We start from the raw sequence: 16,164 nt of genomic DNA on the forward strand, positions 1-16,164 counted from the left end.
AGGGATTTTTCTATGTCCATCGTGAGTATTTCTTCTCACAATGTGATAAAATTTGACCTTTGGATAAATAACTCGTGATGTCAATTTCTATTAAAATATAAGGATAATTATTTTGAATGTAGTCATCAATAAGTATTTCAACGTAATTGGCGATACCCCATAAGAGCCCGGGTCATGGATGATCCGAGAAACTAAATGGATAGCCCAAATTAGAGTCAATAAGCATATTACTATCTTCAGCAGCCGGACATGTGATTACCCTATCATGAGCTACTTTATGCTTGACAAGCATTACTGTCAGAACGACATGTGTTTGGTGTATCAGAAAAGTCATCAGAAGTATGGTATGAGCAGCCGCCTTACCATACTTAGTAGGTGGACAATGAAAACAAAGTAATCATGAGATTTACTCCTATAAATAGCAGGTATACTTCTCATTTACAGATTTTGGGATTTTGTATCTTCGAGTATTCACATATATTCTCACATATATTGCCCTTATCTTCAACCTGCTGACTTAAGCATCGAAGTGGTCACGCCGGACACCCCTCCGACACCCATTCACGAGTTCATCTTCTTGTCTGCAGGTTTCAGTTAAAGTTATCTCACAGAGAAATATCTTCATCAGAGATATCTTCTTCCCTTGCTCATTTTCCTAAACATCAAACTTTTATCATGTCCGGTAGATTGCCCCGATTCAGCTCACCTGATCTACCCGGAACACATCAGTAATAGACCATGTAACGATGCTACTGTATGATTCAAGCTTTGAATTTTTATCCAAATCTTCACTTGATGATACGGGGCACTGCTCTCTTTATAAAAATGGGATACAATAGTCTTTCTCACATTTCCGTGGTTGGAAAGAAATGAGAAAAGATAGGGTTGGAACTATCTATATATATATATAGCACATCATCATCATCTTATCTTCACCAAATGCACAAGAACTCAAACTAGCTAGCAATGGAGAAACTTCAATCAAGCCCCATAAGTCAAAGTTTTATGCATTCATTCAATAGAAAACAACATGCGACACAAGCACGCTACATATCCGCATTCTCTGATACAAAGGCAGGATCTGTTTTCAACATTTGGAACTCTCAATTTTCTTGCAAAGGGATTCAAGAAAACCTCCTTGTTTCACGTAATCTTGCCATGGTTAGTCTCCTATCGTATCGTATCGTATGGTAGGTACTGTCCTTTTTAAACAGCATCAGTTTCATCGGGGAAGAATTTTTTTGCAACATTTTATTCCTAGTGAACTCAGAGAATTTCCTCCTTGTTGAATCACCAAAATTTGTTACATTAACAGAATGAGAACTTCATTGCTATATGTGTCAATGTTTGTCGTTGGTGAGTGAAGTAGTTCTTCTTGATTCTTTACTAGCTAGTTCGATCGAATACGGGTGTGGATGAAATTTTGATTGTCCAAACAGGTTGCTGCCATCAGGAGAAGAAGATCGAACATACAAACAGATACTTACGTATTGATGGAACCGGATAAAAATGAGGAATTTGTGTCGGAGGAAGAATTGTGCCAAAGGTTGAAGGCATTGTTAGAAAGGTGGCCGGGAGACAAGCTACCGCCAGATCTTGCAAGATACGATGACATCGATGACGCAGTTCGGTACCTTGTTAAGTCTGTTTGTGAACTTGAAATCGATGGAGACGTCGGCTCGATTCAATGGTACCAAGTTCGATTGGACTAGATATTTTGTCTGTTCACAAACATTTGAAACACAGGACAAATTGTTGTTGAATTTCGAATATAAGACTTGGTTCGATGATAGAAAAATTATTTGAAAAGATCGACGAGTTTTAATTTCCAAACCACATACTGTTATTTTCAAAATAAAGTGGATCATCTCATTGTTGATCGATTTTTGGGACAATACAAATTTCTTGAGAGTTAGTGCTTAATGAATTAAATTGAACGAAAAATAATAAAATTTTAACTTCTAACTTTTCAAACAACAACGTGAATCTTAAATTCAATAATTAGTTTTAATCTGTTAAATTAATATTCAATCGCAGTGGAATAATTATTTTTAAACATTTTAAAAATACAACAAAAATAATCGAGTTTATTTATTTTTACAACCGATTGTTAAGTAATACACACACACACATACATATATATATATGTATATATATATAAACGTATTTATGTATAATATTTAAAGATTGATCCAACGGTTGAAACCAGTTGAGTTCTCAACGGACTAGATCTCATTGACATACGGAGTGATTGTAAAATATATCCGAAAATTGCTTGCCAGCGGCAGCGAGCATCGCAGGATAAAACCCTTGCCATGTATGTTTGGCGTGCTACAAAGGAGTGCTGAATCTCGTTAAAGTTCTAGAATCTTATTCATTTTTCTGAGGTATTATACGATTTTTATACGCCCCTCTTGGTGATTTCCTAAACCCTTGTCCCCTAGGTTTCAGATTGCGGCGTTGTGCTTGTGTGTATGATCGTTTGAGTTCTTTTTGATTTCTAGTAGGATTTATGGTCGATGGGAAATATGCCATTGATTAAGATCCCGTATTTGATACCAAATTTATGGTTTTTTATTTAAACATTTATTTGATTTTAACTTCTATGGAAATTATTAGTGGAATACCGTTTGCTGTCTTACTCTATTTTGGAGATTTGAATTTATAGTTTGCTTGTACTTTCGTGGATGCTGAAGGGAAAAGGAGGTCTAGCAGAAATGCAGCTGATTAAAAATCTTACGGGATGTTTAAGTTACTTCATTTCGTTGGTAGGATGGTGAAATGAACCTATTACTCTGGTTTTGGTCCTTAGACAGCTCTACAAAAGGTCATTTTTGTCGGACTAGGTGGCATTACAAACCAATTTTGGGCTACTTCTACTGTAAACTAATGTTTTTAACTTGCTCCCTCTCGACTTTTTTACATCTAGTTATACCCCAGCTTTTAAATAGTTTGAACAGTTTTAAGCTCAGTTCAGAATGTCTGCCCAAACTTACAAAGTATCTTGTTTTGTTTGAATTAATTGGTTCATAATTCCTTGTTATGTAGCCTATCGTGTAAATTTTTCATGTTTTATTATATATTACTCCTGCTGACCTTGGTTTTTTTTGGGTCTCCTTTTTCAGGTGTGAAAATGGCTTTTCTCAACAGAGTTGGCAACTTGCTAAAACAAACCGTGAGCAAGCATGGTCATTTTGAATTAGCTGCCTCGAACTCTTCACTTTTCCAGGCAATAAGAAGCATGTCTTCATCCTCAAAGCTCTATGTTGGAGGTGAAAATTATTTTCTTTGGTGTGGAATATGCCAGTCTCTTTCTTCTATTACTTTGTTTATGTATTCATATGTTTCCCATTGCAGGTCTTTCTTATAATACCGACGAGATGGCTTTAAGGGATGCTTTTGCGAAGTATGGAGATGTGGTTGAAGGTATCAGCTTTCTCGCACAATGTATTATATTTGTAGTGAATTTTTTTGTCCTTTCTCAAGTTGTATAATCGTTTAATAGACTACACACGAAAAGCTTGTGATTCTGCTGTTGTTCCTATTGATGGCCTTAAACAATGCAGCCAGGGTTGTTTTGGATCGTGACACTGGTAGGTCAAAAGGATTTGGCTTTGTTACTTATGCAACTACTGAAGCTGCATCCAGTGCCATCCAGGCATACGATGGCCAGGTACTTTTACATGTGTTATTTCTCCGTACTTTTTACCTCGCTGTTGACGCATTCACCATACTGCTCTAAAAGAGATTCAATTCCGACCACATAATATAGTTGTTTGCAGAAATTATATCCTTGTGATGAAACTTTGAGCTCCAGATCACACAACAGCCATTAAATGACAAGAGATTACCTTTTTAGATTTATTTATTGTGGAAAAGAATCGTCCACAAATCTTGTTTGCCTATATATCTTCACGACAAGATATGTCCTTGTGTGTAATTTATCTTTGAATTCATGATTTCAAACATTTTCGGATGTGACAAGGAAACCTTGCAGAGATTCCTGCAGTCTTAGAGCATCAACGGTGGCAGGAGTCAAAAAAATTATCCAAAAGCTTTGAATTTTTTAGTTTATTCGCATTTACTGCCCTCAAAATGCCAAATTGTGATTTATTCATCATCACATTTCTTACTTATGAATTAGGCTTTAGAATTTTTGTTAATGAAGTTTAAAGTCGGCGTGCCGGGATGCCTTTTTCTGTATTTGAGATACCTAGTTTGAAAGTGAATTGTGTTTACAACTTTGATGATTTGGTACTGTATGGATATTCTTTGGTTTAAGTGTCTCTTGAGTTAGAGTAACTTTCAGCTTTGTCATTCGCAGGATCTTCATGGCCGAAGGATAAGGGTGAACTATGCAATTGATAAACCTCGGGGTGGGGGTTTTGGAGGTGGATATGGTTCTGGTGGTGGTTACAATTATGCTGGTCAGGATGGTGGAAACTATGGTGGTAGAGGATACGAAGGTGGTGGGTATGGAGGTTATGGTGGGGGTGGATATGGCGGAAACCAATATCCCAGTGGAGGCGCATGGAAACTACAATGGTGGCGATTCTGTACAAGGTGGTGGGTATGGGGGTTCTGGTGGAGGTGGATTTGGCGGAGGAAACAAGCGTTCCGGTGGTGGTGATGCTGTACAAGGTGCTGGGTATGGAGGTTCTGGTGGTGGTGGATTTGGCGGTGGAAACCAGTATTCTGGTGGAGGTGGTAGCTATGACAGTGGTGGTGATGCTGTGCAGGGTGTCGGTAACTACGGAGGCGTTGGCAGTAGATCTCCTGATAACCCAATTAGATTTTCTTCCCTTTTGGATGAGGAGACAAAGCGGTCGCCCCCGATCAGTGAAAGTCAGGAGCCACACGACACTGAAATTAACGAAGATTTTGGACGGGATGAGTCAGATGGAGACGATAAGGATGACAAATATGAGCCAAATGATTATGCCAATACGAGGAAATGATAACATTTTTGGAGTCTGGTCTTCTGCGAGCGTGAACATAGATTATCAACTTTACCTTTATCATTTCCCCGTGATTCTGTTTTTTTTCGCAATTTATAAATATTGTATGGATCTATTTTCTTATTGCAAAAAGGCGATTCTTGAGATGGAAAAAACTGGTAAATAGCATCAGTTTCATGAAATTTGACGCGAGGGAGCATTATTGTGACATTAATCTCGATCAATTTTATAATGCATCATCCTGAGATATTCTTGAGGAGATTATCAGAAATCAATGATAAATGAGACAAGTGAGACAGATACATAAAAGAGAATTAATCTTCTTGAGACAAAAAATTGGAGCAAAGGGTATAGACGGTTGCTTGGTTTGCTGTATTTGATTTAAAAGTAACAATAATGGTTCTAAGAAAAGGCCAGCTTTATTTTCTCGGAGCTTGATTCTCTCAAGTTAAATAGATGCATAATTTTTCACGGGTTTCTTGTGTTTAATTTCATAAGCTTATTTTCTGATACAATCAGCACAAATTCAGAACGCGAGGCCAGTATTTACTTCAAGGGAACTGGAACGAAACCAAAAGATCATTTAAAGAGATAAAATCGGATTTGTAGCTAGTAATGTCATGCATTTACGATTGTTAGAGACCAATATATTTTACAACTAATCTACACCCCCAAAAGATCATATTTCTGAGAACGAAAACGAAAGAATAACACAGGGCCTCAGAAAAGCCATTGGAGGAATCAAAATCTCTTATATCAAACCGCCCAAAAAGGTTTCGGAAAAACTGCTGTCCCTGGTTGCTTTTTAAATGTTTCCACCTCAACGTCGTCGTCTTCGTCGTCTCCATATTCCATTATATCAATTAAAGTATCTAAGAAAAAATGTATTCAGTAAGAAAGAACTTTTTATAATGACCGATGCAGCAGCAATATATATGAAAGTGGTAAAAACAAGTGTTCATCCTAAGGTTGAAGAAATGGAATAAGAATTGGGAAGTGATATTTACCAGGGATAATTTCCGGTTTTGATTTATGCATGGTGTTGTTTTCATGCAGTTTTGGTAACGATTTGAACGCCCTTGTGTCAGTTTATTTTTTAAAAAAATTTGGACAATTAGCGACGGCTTTTTAGAAACCGCCGCTGATTTGCTGACACGCGGGCCCCCCGTGTTTTGAATTATTTTAATTATATTTTATATTTTATGAACACGGGTCCCACGTGTTTTGATTTACGTGACACTCATGTGCATCACCAACTTCGTGCCGACTTAGTTGAACATATTTGGTCACAATACAACAACAATACTCGAATTAGTATTTTGCATCTTCTCTTAAGTTTAATTTATTTTCTTTTATTTTTATGCAAGTGTTATTTATTATTATATGTTGTACCGTTTTATTTTAAGTTTATAATAAATTTTTAATTTTAAATAAGTGACACTCATAAAATTAAATTATTTTACGCACTAAATATATAAAAACATATTATTATTAATATAAAATAATAGTAATTTAAATTTCTTAAAAAATTTGAAATTGAATTTATTTAATTTAAAATAAGAATAAGATGAATGAGTGGACAGCAGGACCTACAAATAATGAGGGTAAATGTTAAAATGAATGTGGGAGAATAGATGTGTTAGTTTAATGTATATATGGCATGTGGACCCTACAATTTTTGATGAAGTGGTGGGTGTTATAGAGCGGGTGCTCTAATAACAGTTGAAACGTCTCTTCACCTACATGTGATGTTAGTTCACGTGGCATTGGAAATTCTGATCCCTGTAAATTCTTCTGGGAAACATTAACCAAATCTCTCAAAGTTAGCAGAATATATGGCTGAAGAAGAATCGGATTCAGAGGATGAAACCCTCGGAAAATTGTCCGCTGTCATTAGATTCCGCATATGATTTCTTCACTAAATATCTGCTGCTCAAAATCTGTATTTCAAGAGAGGAAATGTACTTCATAAATTAAATTAAGAGAAACTATCAATTGAAGACCAAGCACAATAAAGAAAGAAGAAAAATGAAGAAATATTGGTAAAAAACAAAGGGGCATTCCGAGAATTGAACTCGGGACCTCTCGCACCCTAAGCGAGAATCATACCACTAGACCAAATGCCCATTTGCTTCTCAATGTTCAACGTTTTTATATTATCTTATATTATACTGTTCAAAATGAAACATCTCTTTTCACTTCCTTAAATTTTCGAATCCACATTCCCAGCGTAATTGGATTAAAACGGGCACAAGCTTTTTCAGAAGACAAGATGAGCCCATTTACTAGATCAAGCCCAATCTCGTTGTCCATCCCAAAGGTCATTACTGACTAGCTGAAGCCAAAGCCCAAACCAGAACAAAATCCATTATCTCAATGATTTCATGCTATTCTACTTTTGACGATCCAGCGTAATCAATTCCTCTTCGTGGATCTCTGTTTCTGTTTCTCAGGACTCGGTGAAGTCATTTTAGTGGTGATTTTATCCTTTAACACTGCTATCAATTCATTAGTTAGGGTTTGATTGTGTATTTCAATTGCCGATTTCAAGTTGATGCTTTTTTTTTCTTTTTTACTCAAAAAACATAATCGTTCATGCTTTTTCTTGGGTTTTGCCTGATTTCTAATGCGGTGTCAGTTAAATTCTTAAATTCATTGACTTACTATAGAAGAGTATATTTGAATTGCTTATTCTTGTGCTATTTTTGCATGATCTAGATGCTCTGAAACTTTGGATGTATCCATTGATTTCCAAGTTACAGCTGTTGGTTATATATCAATCTAAATCAGCGGCATTATTTTGGTGGTCTATATGTCGTTTAATGGAGCTTGGCATCGAGCAGCAGTAATTATTATTTTAGTTTTACTATGTTGGAACCTGTATATGCTGATGAAAGTTAGGCTGTTAGGGGCATGCATTAAGACATGTTAAGTGAGTGTATATGGGATTTAAATGATGTTTCTGATGCAGTATAAGATATCAAAAATCGTAATCTTTGTTTGGCCTTGTTCACCTCATATTTTTTGTTTGGCCTTGTTCGTCAAAAAAACCATCATCAGGTCACTTTTTCTTGCTGTGTTTTCATGCTAGAATCTGGATGTAGCGGAATTTTAGTGTACGATTTCATGTGACGTAGGCAGCTGACGCCTAACTTTATTAAATTTCCACTTTTCCAGGAATGGTTGTGAATCAGTTGTTCTACAACCTTTTAATGGCAAAAGTGTTGAATTAAAAGTTTTTGGATGAGAAGTATTCCTTTTACTCGTGGAGATGCCATTTGAGGAGATTTTGAAGGTTGTTTTCCCACTTCTAGAAGGCAAAGACCTTGTGTCATGTATGTTAGTCTGTAAGCAGTGGCTAGAGACTGCTCAGGACGATTATTTTTGGAAATGTCTTTGTGCGAGAAGATGGCCATCAATCTGCAAAAAATCCTCTCCTCCAACTTCAACATACCACAAGCTATTTAAAACCTTCTACAAGCAGAGACCGGTTAGAGCCCTTCTTCCCCCAAGACTGTCCTTCAATGACTTGGAATTTTACATTGACATATGGAGTGAAGATAGGTTGATTCTTTCAGAAGTGGTGCCGGGCCCTGTTCTACAAAAGGGTATGGGAACTCTGCCCCCTGGAATCTGCGACATGCTTAGATTTCACCTGAAGGGTCCAGAATACAAGATGACATGTTCTGTGCAGCCAAGATTCAACATTCCTTTTGATCAGACTGTTAGTGTTTCTGTACTCGTGGGTCAGAGGGATCCGAAGAAAGTTGCTTGTGTAATCAACAAGTCGATTTTTGATTATATAGATCGCTCAGCACATCGTGCCTTGGCTTTTGATTATCTTGATTTTTCACCAGCACACCCTTTTGTGTCTGGTATAAGGGCCTGGGTCTCCTTGCTTTTCATGGACCATGGTGATGAAGGGATTGTTGATGTTTTCGGGATTGAATTGGATTTCTGCGATGTTGCCGACTCTGAGGATCAAGTATTACGGCTTCTTGATATGCTTGATTGGAAGTGAAGAATCAGTATGTCAAAATTGACAAAAAGCACTGCCTAATATGGACAATGATGCATATGGGTTCCCTAATGTGCATTAGGTGCCATTTTATACGTTTTCCGTGAATAATAATAATAATTGTTCCGATTGCTGCATTCTGCCGGCGAGTTTGTAAAATGTAATGTTGTAGGTTGTAATGGGGTTATGTCACAATTGTTGTCCTCGATACTCTTTCAAGTATTACAATACAATAATAAGTCTATCTTTGTTTATGTTATAGACTTGGTTTTTGTTGGTTTTTATTGTCGATGCCTGCGCCAATTTTATTTATTCGTTCTGAAAAGATAATAAAATACACCACCACTCCTTGTCTACTTGGGAATATTGGTTCACCAGCGAAAGGATGCCGTACTGAATACAGATTTTCATGTGCTCTACATCATTTTACCAAGTAGTCTTTACGTAACAATGCCAAAACTAATTCACACCAAGGAAAAAAATAGAATTTCCTGTCAATAAGAGCCATATAACTGTGTACAGTTGGATTATTATTATTCATATTAATCTCAAAACTGATGGGCAAAATCAAAATAAATTGAGCCTCCATTTATGCTTTGTGTGCGCAAGTCGCTGGAGCACACAACCGGGTATTTTACAAATGGAACTAGAGAAAACGCCATTTTGAACAGAAAAGAAACCTAGTAACGAAGCCAGTAGGTCCTGCGTCTGAACCAGTTGTAGTCGGGCAGCCCCTGGACAGGCCCCATCGCAGTAATTGCGACGTCCTGCACACAAAAGCAAGGATTGAATGCAATTTAAATCTAATGGAGAACCAAATAATTTTATTGAAGCTCTGATCTAAAAATCGATCTTACTCTATCAAATATAAATCGGTTAGCAACACGTTTGACAGTGCTAGCATCTACAGAATCTATCCGGGCAAACAGTTCAGCATACGAGAGCCTTCTACCATATGTAAGCAGCTGCAATCAGGAAGAAAATAAATTCTCTTTTTAAGAAGAATAACTCGTACAAAAACAGATTACAATACTGTTTCGCAGAAATACGTTACCATTCATTCATTTATAGAATAGGATTAAAATGAACCGATATAATTACAGTTAAACCTAATCCCAAGAAAATGACCAACACACAGATCTCAGGAGGAGACAAATGAAAAGCACAGGCCTTTGTTGATCAAGCACCAAAGTTCGATAGACTAATCGGTTAAATTCTTATGAGCATTTTATCGAGGAAGCCAATATGGTCAAATACTTGCTGGAAAAGATAGGGTAATACAAGAAGATACAATACCGACTTTAAATTGCCACTTCCACTTGAAAAGCACATATTACCACTCCACGAACACCAAAATATCGAAGTACACGGTATACCATGCAATAAAAACTAGAGTATCACTGAACTGCAAGTTTATCGAGCCATTTAATATGTTAATCCCTAGCCCAAACCACAAAAGTTACATAAAAAGTAAACATCTTAAAGAAGAGTTGAAGCTAAGTTTAACCGATAAGTGAACTCCAAATTATAAAGAAACATATTACGCATCCGTCCATCATGCATAGTCTATCTCACTAAAATATTTGATTCTCAGATACCAAATTATACCTGACGGCCAATATCTTCAGCAACTGGACTGGTTCCATCAATGTGAAGCAGCAGCGAAGATTTCAACTGCAGAAGACCAACAATATGAGTTATAACTATGCATAAATAAAAACTCATTATTCTACCTCAAGGACACCAACATAGTTAACAAAATAAGTTCGCAGTAAAACCAGGTGGTAGTCACCGTATAGAAACTCATTATAAAAGGTACAACAAGGTGACACCATGACTTAAAAAAACAACCTGGTTACGAGCACGAATCGTATCAGCTTCTGATACTCGATAACATAGCTTGGTTATCTCATACATAATTGCATAGGCCAAATCATCCAAGCAATCAGGCTTCAAAAAAGGAAATAATACAAATCAGACCAAGTAAATAATTTTTAACTGCTTCCAGAATAAACAGTTCCACTCCCAAATTCAATTATTTTAAAAAAATGTGGAAGGGTGGGTGTGTCTAAGGCTTGGAAGTGAGAAATAAAGTGAAGGGAGGTATAATTTGAACAAATATATTGCCAACAATGCGTTGAAAAAAGTGCAGCATAATCAAGTAAATAACATTTCCCATTAACACTAGTAACTAGGTATCTTGGAAAATAATGAGCAAAAAACAAATTCATTTTATGAATCCTTGATGGGCTCAATGTACTTAATTCAGAATAAAAGTTCAACTGCCTCCTCTTTATCCAACGCGGAAAACCCACCTTGGCAACAGCATGAACACCAAATAAACCAGTGTCTTTGTAGTTGGTATTGAAAGCCATCATGCTCTCCGCTATTTCATTGATACCTACCCTCTGAGCAAGTTCAGAACTGTATCACAGAATAAAACCAAATTAATGAATGTGACTAGCAGTGAAAATCATAAACATTTTCAAAATGAAATCATATAAGCAATCATGATGAGGTTAGCGAGTACATACCCCATATGCTTCCCGCCACCAGCATTTTTATTCCAAGAACCCAACATCGACTGCATGACCATTAAAGCAATTGAATCTGGATCTGTCCAAGAGGCCCCCTCAAAAGCAACCGCAAATTGTGCTAGAGGAATGCCATCATCAATCATCCTGATCTATATATCCAAATATAAGTCATGTGACTGACATTGCTGTGCATTGCTCTCTTCAAACACTATTACTACTTGTGATCATCAAGCATTCAAACAATACAGGAATACCTCTGAGCCAGTGAATATTGCAGGTTCTTTAGCAACTAAGTCAGAAGTTGTTGTTGGATCTGTTGACAACTTCGTAAATAATTTCTTCACTTGCTCAACAATATCTTCATGCTTGACAGCACCTGCAGCAGCAATCACCTATACAATCCAAAAAGAGAAGATTAAGAGATTTCCATAATCAGAGAACAAGATTATCCAAGCTACCATGCCACAGATTGGTGGAGCCCAATGGAGAAAAGCATTGTGGTTCTACGTACCAATCTTGGATAAGTGTAGTGAGATGTTATGTAATTACGTAGATGTTCTTTTCTAATTGTCCTGATATTTTCAGCGGGTCCAAGTATTGTTCGACCCAAAGGCGTGTACTGGAAAGCAGTGGCATGAAGGTGATCAAATATAACTTCTTCAGCTTGTCCTTCAACCTATGATATTTAAATAATATACAAAAATGAAAGAGAGCTATTATGAGCGTAGAAGCCACAAAAGTTTGTTGTAGAATAAAAATTAGAGTTTTAACAATCTGGATGACTGTACAAACTAAATTCTAAAAAAAGTAGCCCACCAAGATGCATACCTGCCTGTAATTTTCTTTTAGAAATTGGAAGTATGGAGACATCATAATTCATAACGTCACAGAAAACATTTATTCAGAACAATATACATCAAATTAAATCACCAATGGTTTGGGTGGCCACGTATTAGCATGCAAAGGGTCAACAGTAACAAAAGCTTATCCGAAGAATTAACAATGAAACCGTAAAGAACAGTTTGAAAATTTGCAGGATGCCAAACAACTGTTAGATGACTACCAAATAAAGAATGGGTGTGATATCACTAAGTGGAATGTCTGTCCATGACCATCTACCACTACATTCTGTTCAGAATGGTATTCGATGACTGCAAAGCACCTTTTGGTTTGAGAAAGGAATAATTAAAAATAATGGTAATCACAAACTATGATACTTACACCACAAATTAATTCAGAACAATATACGTCTAATTAAATCACCAATGGTTTGTGTGGTCGCATATTAGCTTGTAAAGGGTCAACAGTAACAAAAGCTTATCCGATGAATTAACAATGACCGTAAAGAACAGTTTGAAAATTTTAAACACCTGTTAGATGACTGCCAAATAAAGAATGGGGATGATATCACTAAGTGGAATGTCTGTTCATGACCATCTACCACTACATTCTGTCCAGAATGGTATTCGATGAATGCAAAGCACCTTCTGGTTTGAGAAAGGAATAATTAAAAATATTGGTAATCACAAACTATAATACTTACACAACAAATTAATTCAGAACAATATACGTCAAATTAAATCACCAATGGTTTGTGTGGTCGCATATTAGCATGTAAAGGGTCAACAGTAACAAAAGCTTATCCGATGAATTAACAATGAAACCGTAAAGAACAGTTTGAAAATTTGCAGGATGCCAAACAACTGTTAGATGACTACCAAATAAAGAATGGGATGATATCACTAAGTGGAATGTCTTTTCATGACCATCTACCACTACATTCTGTCCAGAATGATATTCGATGAATGCAAAGCACCTTTTGGTTTGAGAAAGGAATAATTAAAAATAATGGTAATCACAAACTATGATACTTACACCACAAATTAATTCAGAACAATATACGTCTAATTAAATCACCAATGGTTTGTGTGGTCGCATATTAGCTTGTAAAGGGTCAACAGTAACAAAAGCTTATCCGATGAATTAACAATGACCGTAAAGAACAGTTTGAAAATTTTAAACACCTGTTAGATGACTGCCAAATAAAGAATGGGGATGATATCACTAAGTGGAATGTCTGTTCATGACCATCTACCACTACATTCTGTCCAGAATGGTATTCGATGAATGCAAAGCACCTTCTGGTTTGAGAAAGGAATAATTAAAAATATTGGTAATCACAAACTATAATACTTACACAACAAATTAATTCAGAACAATATACGTCAAATTAAATCACCAATGGTTTGTGTGGTCGCATATTAGCATGTAAAGGGTCAACAGTAACAAAAGCTTATCCGATGAATTAACAATGAAACCGTAAAGAACAGTTTGAAAATTTGCAGGATGCCAAACAACTGTTAGATGACTACCAAATAAAGAATGGGATGATATCACTAAGTGGAATGTCTTTTCATGACCATCTACCACTACATTCTGTCCAGAATGATATTCGATGAATGCAAAGCACCTTTTGGTTTGAGAAAGGAATAATTAAAAATAATGGTAATCACAAACTATAATACTTAGACCACAAATTAATTCAGAACAATATACTTCTCACCAATGGTTTGCGCGGTCACATATCAGCATGCAAAGGGTCAACGGTAACAAAAGCTTATCCGATGGATTAACAATGAAACCGTAAAGAACAGTTTGAAAATTTGCAAGATGTCAAACAACTGTTAGATGACTACCAAGTAAAGAATGGGGGTGATAGCACTAACTGGAATGTCTGTCCATGACGATCTACCACTATATTCTGTCCAGAAATGGCATTTGATGGATGCAAAGCACCTTTTGGTTTGAGAGGAATTAAAATAATGGTAATCACTAACTATAATACTTAAGCGCCACAAATTAATTAAGTTCACAGATAGAACTATAGTTTCCACCCTCTCAACCTCAATTCTCAATCTCAAACCAAAGAAAACACCATTATACATATCGCTAGCCAAATAATCAAACGAGTGAAACACACCTATCCACCAAGCAGGTATCTCCAAATGAAGATAATATGACAACGATCAATAGCTAAATATTAAAACTCGATTAATAAGCAGGACATCTTCTTCTTCCCTAACATGAAATATTTCGAAACAAAGAAAGAACACTCTTCACCACCAAACATACAAATTCGGCCATAAAGGCGGTATCTTTGTTCCCCAGAGCAAAAATCAACCAAAGGGAAACAACCCCGAAAGGAGAAAATAATCTTAAAATATTGAAACGAACTTTTTCATCTCAATCAATGATCAATCGACGATTGATTGCCTAATCAATGTTAAAACTCCAAGAGAAAAAAAACGAACATCAAAGAAACACTATCCAATGGATTGATCGTACCTCCTCCATCTCGCGGAGAATAACATCCCGCTCACGATTAATCCTCTGCTCATCAAACTTAGAATTCTGCAAAATATCAGATAAAATATCCAGCGCAATCGGCACGTCTTTATCCATCACTTTAGCGTAATAGGTAGTCTGCTCTCTCGAAGTGTAAGCATTCAAATGTCCTCCCATATTTTCGATATCCTCTTCCAATTCCCTTGCGGTCCTCCTCTCCGTCCCTTTAAATATCATGTGCTCCAAAAAGTGCGCCGTGCCATTTGATTCTTCACTCTCAAACCTCGATCCTGCGTCGATGAAAACCCCAACGGTGGCGGTTTTAGAAGCGAGTGAAGACTCAGTGGCAATGCGGAGGCCGTTGGGGAGTGTCGTGACTCGGGTCAGAGGAGCTGAAAGGATTTCGGTATGAATATCTGGTGTTGGGTGGGGTGAGTTGTATTGGAGGAAGCGTTGATCGGTGTGTTCGAGCTTTTTGAGCTTATGCTTAACGGATTCAGCTAATCGATCGTAGATCATTGCGGTTGGCGGCGGAGCAGCAGGAAGGGAGGGGCCAGTGGCATCGACCACGGCAGTGGAGAGGCTGTGGAGGGAAGTGAATGAATGGATTGGCCTTGGAGAGCGGCGGGTGAGGTTTAGCAGGTGGCGTGTCGTCATGGTCACGACGGCGGTGAGTGGGCGAAACGAGCTCAATGATTTGGTCGGAGAGACCAGAATTGGGAATAAGTTCAACCGATTGGTAGTCCTTAATACGGCGTCGTTGAAGGTCCCCCTCATTTTATTATTATTATTACTATTATTATTATTATTATTGCCCAAAAAAATCATATGATGTAATTGTAGAAATTTAGTTGATATTTCATATATAGTGAACTTACGTCTTGGACAAATTTATATAATGTTAAAAGTAACAAAATAGTTTTAATTTTAAAATATTGAAAGTATGTTTTGGATGGGATGATAAAATGTCAATTTAGCATAAGAAAAGGACTTTTTAAGTGCTCTTTTTCAACTCCATGTTTACTTACTTTGTTTGTGTCCTCAAACAATAGATTGAGCTCCCGCAGGCTGCATGCACTGAAACCTGGGGTTCTTGAAGGACTTGTTAATAATGCTCCATTTGATCCCGGGCGGTAAGTCTTTCATTTCTCGGTGCTTTTACGTTTACATTTTGATTCTGACATTGGCACCTAAACTTGTCTTGTTTTGAACTGTTCTTGAAGTATGTGTGGTACAATTAAGCAGAACGGTTACCTTTGTCTTCAGAAGTCTTTAGAAGCAAAACGCGGAACAAGTTTTTACATCT

At 36.9% G+C, this 16,164-nt stretch overlaps 4 protein-coding genes and 1 non-coding gene across 6 annotated transcripts; 3 read left to right on the plus strand and 2 right to left on the minus strand.

The window, feature by feature from the left end:
• The first annotated feature begins 871 nt into the window (after positions 1-871).
• On the plus strand, positions 872-2,065 carry LOC142537061 (protein CHLORORESPIRATORY REDUCTION 7, chloroplastic). Of its 2 annotated transcripts, XM_075642601.1 has the most exons (3): positions 872-1,161; positions 1,391-1,402; positions 1,434-2,065. In XM_075642601.1, exons 1-3 carry the CDS (start codon positions 967-969, stop codon positions 1,710-1,712), a joined length of 486 nt encoding a protein of 161 aa, XP_075498716.1. In that variant the 5' UTR covers positions 872-966; the 3' UTR covers positions 1,713-2,065. The 2 variants fall into 2 exon arrangements, with proteins under 2 accessions (XP_075498716.1, XP_075498718.1); XM_075642603.1 differs by lacking the exon at positions 1,391-1,402 and having other exon boundaries at positions 899-1,161; positions 1,440-2,065.
• Positions 2,066-2,265: 200 nt separating this feature from the next.
• Positions 2,266-5,143, plus strand: LOC142537062 (uncharacterized). Its single transcript, XM_075642604.1, has 7 exons — positions 2,266-2,387; positions 2,669-2,768; positions 3,126-3,272; positions 3,358-3,426; positions 3,567-3,673; positions 4,325-4,493; positions 4,564-5,143. The coding sequence occupies exons 2-7, from the start codon at positions 2,744-2,746 to the stop codon at positions 4,956-4,958; spliced, it is 912 nt and encodes a 303-aa protein (XP_075498719.1). The 5' UTR covers positions 2,266-2,387; positions 2,669-2,743; the 3' UTR covers positions 4,959-5,143.
• A 1,869-nt stretch (positions 5,144-7,012) lies between these two features.
• TRNAP-AGG (transfer RNA proline (anticodon AGG)) lies at positions 7,013-7,084 on the minus strand. Its single transcript has one exon. It is a non-coding gene; the product is annotated as a tRNA-Pro (tRNA).
• A 211-nt stretch (positions 7,085-7,295) lies between these two features.
• On the plus strand, positions 7,296-9,260 carry LOC142537064 (F-box protein At5g39250). The gene is made up of 2 exons (XM_075642606.1): positions 7,296-7,434; positions 8,136-9,260. Exon 2 carries the CDS (start codon positions 8,230-8,232, stop codon positions 8,977-8,979), a length of 750 nt encoding a protein of 249 aa, XP_075498721.1. The 5' UTR covers positions 7,296-7,434; positions 8,136-8,229; the 3' UTR covers positions 8,980-9,260.
• A 191-nt stretch (positions 9,261-9,451) lies between these two features.
• On the minus strand, positions 9,452-15,609 carry LOC142537063 (putative mitochondrial-processing peptidase subunit beta, mitochondrial). Its single transcript, XM_075642605.1, has 9 exons — positions 14,859-15,609; positions 12,025-12,189; positions 11,768-11,905; positions 11,511-11,662; positions 11,292-11,400; positions 10,828-10,926; positions 10,585-10,650; positions 9,834-9,941; positions 9,452-9,743 (listed from the first exon to the last, which is right to left on the minus strand). The coding sequence occupies exons 1-9, from the start codon at positions 15,513-15,515 to the stop codon at positions 9,657-9,659; spliced, it is 1,581 nt and encodes a 526-aa protein (XP_075498720.1). The 5' UTR covers positions 15,516-15,609; the 3' UTR covers positions 9,452-9,656.
• Between the last annotated feature and the right edge of the window lie 555 nt (positions 15,610-16,164).

Source organism: Primulina tabacum, chromosome 2 (assembly GCF_025594145.1).
Source record: "Primulina tabacum isolate GXHZ01 chromosome 2, ASM2559414v2, whole genome shotgun sequence".
NCBI lineage: Eukaryota > Viridiplantae > Streptophyta > Magnoliopsida > Lamiales > Gesneriaceae > Primulina > Primulina tabacum.